Source organism: Electrophorus electricus, chromosome 22, assembly GCF_013358815.1.
Source record: "Electrophorus electricus isolate fEleEle1 chromosome 22, fEleEle1.pri, whole genome shotgun sequence".
NCBI classification, from domain to species: domain Eukaryota; kingdom Metazoa; phylum Chordata; class Actinopteri; order Gymnotiformes; family Gymnotidae; genus Electrophorus; species Electrophorus electricus.
The window spans coordinates 281,516-287,500 of record NC_049556.1 but is presented as its reverse complement, the minus strand read 5'-3'; the positions used below and the strand labels follow the sequence as shown (position 1 = coordinate 287,500).

Below are 5,985 nucleotides of genomic sequence, written 5' to 3'. Positions count from 1 at the left end.
TACTCCTACTGTACCATCACCACATTACTCCTACTGTAGCATCACCACATTACTCCTACAGTACCATCACCACATTACTCCTACTGTACTATCACCACATTACTCCTACAAGTGTCACATTACTGGACAAAGTGTCCAAGGTGGTACTGGATGGAATAATTATGTGACTCACAATCATGTGTTCACATTTTACACTCCAATCACAATCAGATCCCACACAATCTCCAGATAATCTCCACAAAACACAGTGATTAACAGATTAGAATGCAGCATCGTGGGTCTAACCTGTTTATTATAATATATGTAAATACAGAGTGACTCCAGGAAGACACTGGGGGTCAGTCAGCTGTGACATGCAGTGTTCTCCATCTCTTTCCACAGATTTACCCACAAATACACTGACTGTGGAGCCTCAGAGTCCCGTGTTCACTGGAGAGTCAGTCACTCTGAAGTGTGAGGTTCAGGGTTATGATGGGTGGACATATCAGTGGGGGTATAAGAAGAAAGCACAGAGTCAGTGGACTACAGTGTCTCAGTCTGTGTTTGACACTGTAAACAGAGACACTCTCACCATCAGTAGAGATGCTGTAGTTAATGGGGATCAGTACCAGTGTAGAGGAGCACGAAATAACAGACCAACAACATCACAGTACAGTAACATTGTTACCCTCACTGTACATGGTAAGATTACTGTCATTTCAGGAATTTAATGTCTATTTCAATAACTTAAATTATTGTTTGTTAAATAATTTACACTATTTGTATTCAGAATCATAATACACACTCCATGTATTGTGTTTACTAGGCAAAATGGAAATAGTAGATGTACAGTAAATACAGTTACACTACATTGTATTAGATATATATTGTAATTACAGTTACACTACATTGTATTAGAGCTGTACTGTAATTACAGTTACACTACATGGTACTGGAACTGAAATGCAAACTTACTTCTTTTCTTGTTATCTTAGTGTTATTATGTTACTATAAACCTATAATGGACCTTAAAAGTGAAACACAAAATTTATAACAACAAATCAGCTCTGTTGGAGCAGGTGAAACACTGAACAGGGCTGTACTTTGGTCCTACAGGACTTTTATTTTGACAGCCCTACTTTAAAAGCATTTGTTTCCCCCTGCACTACAAGACCTGATCTCACTAATAGCGCCCCCTTCTGTGTTGAAGAAGAGAGTACACAGTAACCTCACATAGTCTGGAGCAGAGAGACGTGTACTTCTCAGTAACCAGCAGCCAGTGTTCAGTTTTAGTAGATTTTATAAGATTCCAACACATGATCTTATTGAGAGGTTAACATAAAAGCAAAATTTAAGTACTGTGTGATTTCTACAATGGAGCCTGAGCTGGTTCAGACTGTGCAGTCTAATTGGACACAAATATTGAGTAGAGAAACTTTCAGACTCACATGTCTATGAGCAGGACTGTAATCCTGACCCCAACCCCATCTCAAAGTCCAGTTAAAATCCAGTTACAGAATGTTAACAGCATGTCTATAACAGCTTGTTGAGTATGCTAAGATGGTATGTATTATACCTGTTACATGTTCAGTGACTTCTCAGGTTAACATCTACAGATATGAACTTGGACACCCAAATAAAATGAAAAACATCAGAATTCATCAGATTATAAACAAATCTGATATAAACAGTTAATTAAAAGTTGTTGATTAATCTACTGCTTCACTACTGCTACACCATGTTACTGAAAGTCTATTGTTTTTATTTTAAAATATTTACAACTCTTTAAATACTTCATCTATTTTTAATTTGAGAATGTTAGTCATTTCATAGATATCTCTGTGCACTCTGCCATTGCATATCTTGAACTGTGTGTTTCATCTCCATCCACAGTTAAACCTACACCTGAACTCACATCAAGCCTTACAGGAGCTGCACTAGTGGGAAACCCAGTGACTCTGCACTGTAAGCTGGACCAGTCTGCTGGATGGAGCTTTTACTGGTCCAGACACACACAGAACCCTGAGAATGAGACCAACACTGCAGCAAACTCCTACAACATCAGCTCAGTGGCGCCCTCTGATGGAGGCCAGTACTGGTGCAGAGCTGGCAGAGGAAACCCAGTCTACTACACACACTACAGTGATGCAATCTGGTTAAACGTTACTGGTGAGGAACAGTTTACAGTGTATAACTACCGTAGAAATTAAATTTATCAGTTAGATATTCAACAATATCAGTTCTTGTCAACCCTCAGTAAAAGTTGGCACAATATTAGATTACAAGTGTCACTACATGTACTGTGGCGTCTTGGACATGTGCACAGATTGGCCACTAGAGGGCAGCAGTCAATTACATTTTAGTAGAAATATGATGTAGCAGCTCGCAAAATGTTTGATTTCCTGAATAACAGGAAGCTGTCATATCTGCTACAGGACATGATTTATTTGTTCCTGAATTAATGGATTTATTCAACATTAAAACATGTACAGGACCAGACCGCAGTGACTTGTGTGAAAGATTTAGATTTGGTTATGTATACTAGTGAGTAACAGTTTACAGTGTATAATTATAGAAAACATTGTGTTGGTTATCTGTGTGATAGATTTAGGTCTGTACAGTAACTGTGGCTGTACATGGTAAGATCACAGTCATTTCATGAGTTTAACATTATTTTACTCATTTAAACTCTTTATAGAGAGTAGCAGAACACACTCAGTCCACATGTATTGTGTTTACTTGTTAAGGGTAAAAAATATACTGTAACTGTACTTTTATTCCAGTAATACTGCATGGTATTATAGCTGTGAAGTGCAAACTTACTACATTTCTTGTTAATATCATTATCAACTTATAATGGATCTTAAAAAATAATGCACAATGTTTTGGCACCCCTGATTTAAAAGCATTTGTTTCCCCCTGCACTACAAGACCTGATCTCACTAATAGCACCCCCTTCTGTGTTGAAGAAGAGAGTACACAGTGACCTCACATAGTCTGGAGCAGAGAGACGTGTACTTCTCAGTAACCAGCAGCCAGTGTTCAGTTTTAGTAGGTTTTATAAGATTCCAACACACGATCTTATTGAGAGGTGAACATAAAAGCAGAATTTAAATACTGTGTGATTTCTACAATGGAGCCTGAGCTGGTTCTGACTGTGCAGTCTAATTGGACACAAATATTGAGTAGAGAAACCATCACACTCACATGTGAATGAGCAGGACTGTAATCCTGACCCCAACCCCTTCTCAAAGTCCAGTTAAAATCCAGTTACAGAATGTTAACAGCATGTCTATAACAGCTTGTTGAGTATGCTAAGATGGTATGTATTATACCTGTTACATGTTCAGTGACTTCTCAGGTTAACATCTACAGATATGAACTTGGACGCCCAAATAAAGTGAAAAACAACTGAATTCATCAGATTATAAACAAATCCGATATAAACAGTTAATTAAAAGTCTGTTGATTAATCTACTGCTTCACTACTGCTACACCATGTTACGGAGAGTCTATTGTTTTTATTTTAAAATATTTAAAATACTTAAATACTTAATCTAGTTTTAATTTGAGAATATTAGTCATTTCTAACAGATATCTCTATGCACTCTGCTATTGCATGTCCTGAACTGTGTGTTTCATCTCCATCTGAGTTGATATAATTATTCCTGACTGGATATTTTACTATATGAATCGATATTATTCAGTCATGAAAGTGTTAAGCTCCCATCGTTGTTGTGTGATTCCCTTTTCTAGAAAACCTGCTCCTACAAACTCTTTGGATTTGCTGCTCAGTTTAGTTTTAACTGTAGCAGAGCAAATATCCAGCACCACATAAATAACTCCTCTCACTCACACACAGCCTTTTATTATTACCCAGTTAAAATAAACAATGCAACAGGTTCTGTGTAGTGTTGATATTATAATTTTTGTAAAGTGGTTGTGTGGCTACCACATGAATAAATGAATGAATTAAGTTATACGGCTTGTTTGCAATGAGTGTCACTTTTCTTTGGTTTATATTTTTATTTTAGTTTAATTGTATTTTTTATCATTCCATTCCATTATGTTCACTTCCATGTTTCGTCATGTGGCTTCTCATTTGTAGCTGTTCGTGTTTTTCATCTGTTTAAAATAAACGTCTTTGTTCACACGGCTCATGTCGTTATCCCATCACTCACCCTCAACACTCCGCAGAGTCACAGAAGCACTGTAGCTCTTCAGCTGTGATTAATTGTGTGTGTGTGTGTGTGTGTGTGTGTGTGTGTGTGTGTGTGTGTGTGTGTGTGTGTGTGTGTGTGTGTGTGTGTGTGTGTGTTATCAGCTCTATCCCATTCAGAAGCTCCATTCTCCATCCTCAGTCTGCTCAGTAGTCTACTGGCAGTCTCTCCATATCTGCTAGTGTCCATCGTGCTGGGGGTCAAATGCTACAGAGCTCACGGTGAGAACTCTTCCTCTTAGACACACATTACACACACTGGAAGAAAAGAGGAACCAATCTTACATTTGTTTGAATCTGAAAGCGCATCGTAAGGTTGGTCTTTCTTCTCTGTGTTTTTATGACTTTCACCACTCTGTCATGACTTTTAATACTGCTAAGACAAGCAGGACACATGGCAGTAAAGTGTCTGTTATGTGTTATCCATAAAAATCATGGTTTATAAAAGCAGCACATGGTCATGAAACCAGTAGTTAAAAACAAGAGTGAAGAGAACAATGACTGGAACCAGAAAATGCTACTTTAGGCAAGACAGCAAATACTAAAAGAAACATGAGTGTAAATACACACACTAACTAGAGCCAAACAACACACAGTCACGACAGAGCAGAGAGATCAATGAAAACAATACAGTGCAGGTTACCATGGGAACCGCAACCACCAACAACTTAGAAGTTTTATACATAGTTTACACTTTTGTAAACAGACATTTAAAACTATTTTATATGCTGGTTTAATAAAATACTGATTTTCTCCCCACAATCATTGACAATGTCGACATGTTGCTTGCGTTGGAGACAAGACACACTTTTTCCCCTTCTCTGAACTACAAGACCAAGACTGCAATAAACATTTATTAAATGATAATCCAATAACACCAGGGGGAGCTTTCTAACACCTACACTTCTGTGTTTGATGTTTTTTCTACAGCTCTGACTAAAAATGCATTCTCAGAGGAGTGAGAGTCTAAAGGAAAATACTGAAGATGGAAGGACATTGTTCTGTTTGCTTGAAGTCATTTCACATGTGGGATTGAATGTTTGAACTCTGGTAACTTACTGCCAGCTGACCACCAGTTTATATGAAGTATCGTGCAGTAGTGTTTTCACTTTTAAGCACATGTTACTATTGTGTGTCATTTATTCCAATGTTAGAATATTCTCATTTATTTTAATGATCTTTTACTTTGTTGGACTAGTTTACTTTTTTATGTTCTAGTTAAATAAATAACAACCATATAAATTGTGTTCATTATCATTGCAATGATGTCAGATGAGATATTCAGCAGCCAAAGAAACACTAAGTGTATTTCATAACAGACTTTAGATTTTAAGTAATCAACAACTAGACCACAGATTAGTGTTTTACACATTACTTCACACTGACTCTCCTCAGCTTTAATGTGAAACTGGTATAGTTCACTGGGTAGTGAAGTCTACCCCTGCTGTAAGATGGAGATATTAGACATCCAGTGAACAGGCAGGGCTTTACTTCCATGTGTTGGAAGCAGGAAAAATTAGCAAGTGTAAGGATCTGAGAGACTTGAACAAGGACCAAACTGTGATGACTAGACAGCTGGGTAGAGGGAACATCTCCAAAAGGGGAAGTTCCAACACACCTCCTTCAGTCTTTACATTTATGGCATTTAGCTGACACTTTTATCCAAAGCAACTTACAACTATGACTGAGTACAACTTGAGCAACTGAGGATTACAGGCCATCTTCAAGAGCCCCACAGTGGCAACCTCGCAGTGGTGGGGCTTGAACCAGCAGCTTTCTAACGTCCT

At 37.8% G+C, this 5,985-nt stretch overlaps 1 protein-coding gene across 1 annotated transcript in view; it reads left to right on the top strand.

Moving 5' to 3' along the window:
• LOC118240636 (Fc receptor-like protein 5) overlaps nucleotides 1-5,134 on the top strand; it is an 8,500-nt gene extending 3,366 nt beyond the window's left edge. The window contains exons 3-5 of the mRNA XM_035521707.1: nucleotides 382-681; nucleotides 1,873-2,051; nucleotides 5,129-5,134. Coding sequence (XP_035377600.1) covers nucleotides 382-681; nucleotides 1,873-2,051; nucleotides 5,129-5,134 — 485 coding nt within the window. The remainder of the gene's footprint in view (nucleotides 1-381; nucleotides 682-1,872; nucleotides 2,052-5,128) is intronic.
• The last annotated feature ends 851 nt before the right edge of the window (nucleotides 5,135-5,985 follow it).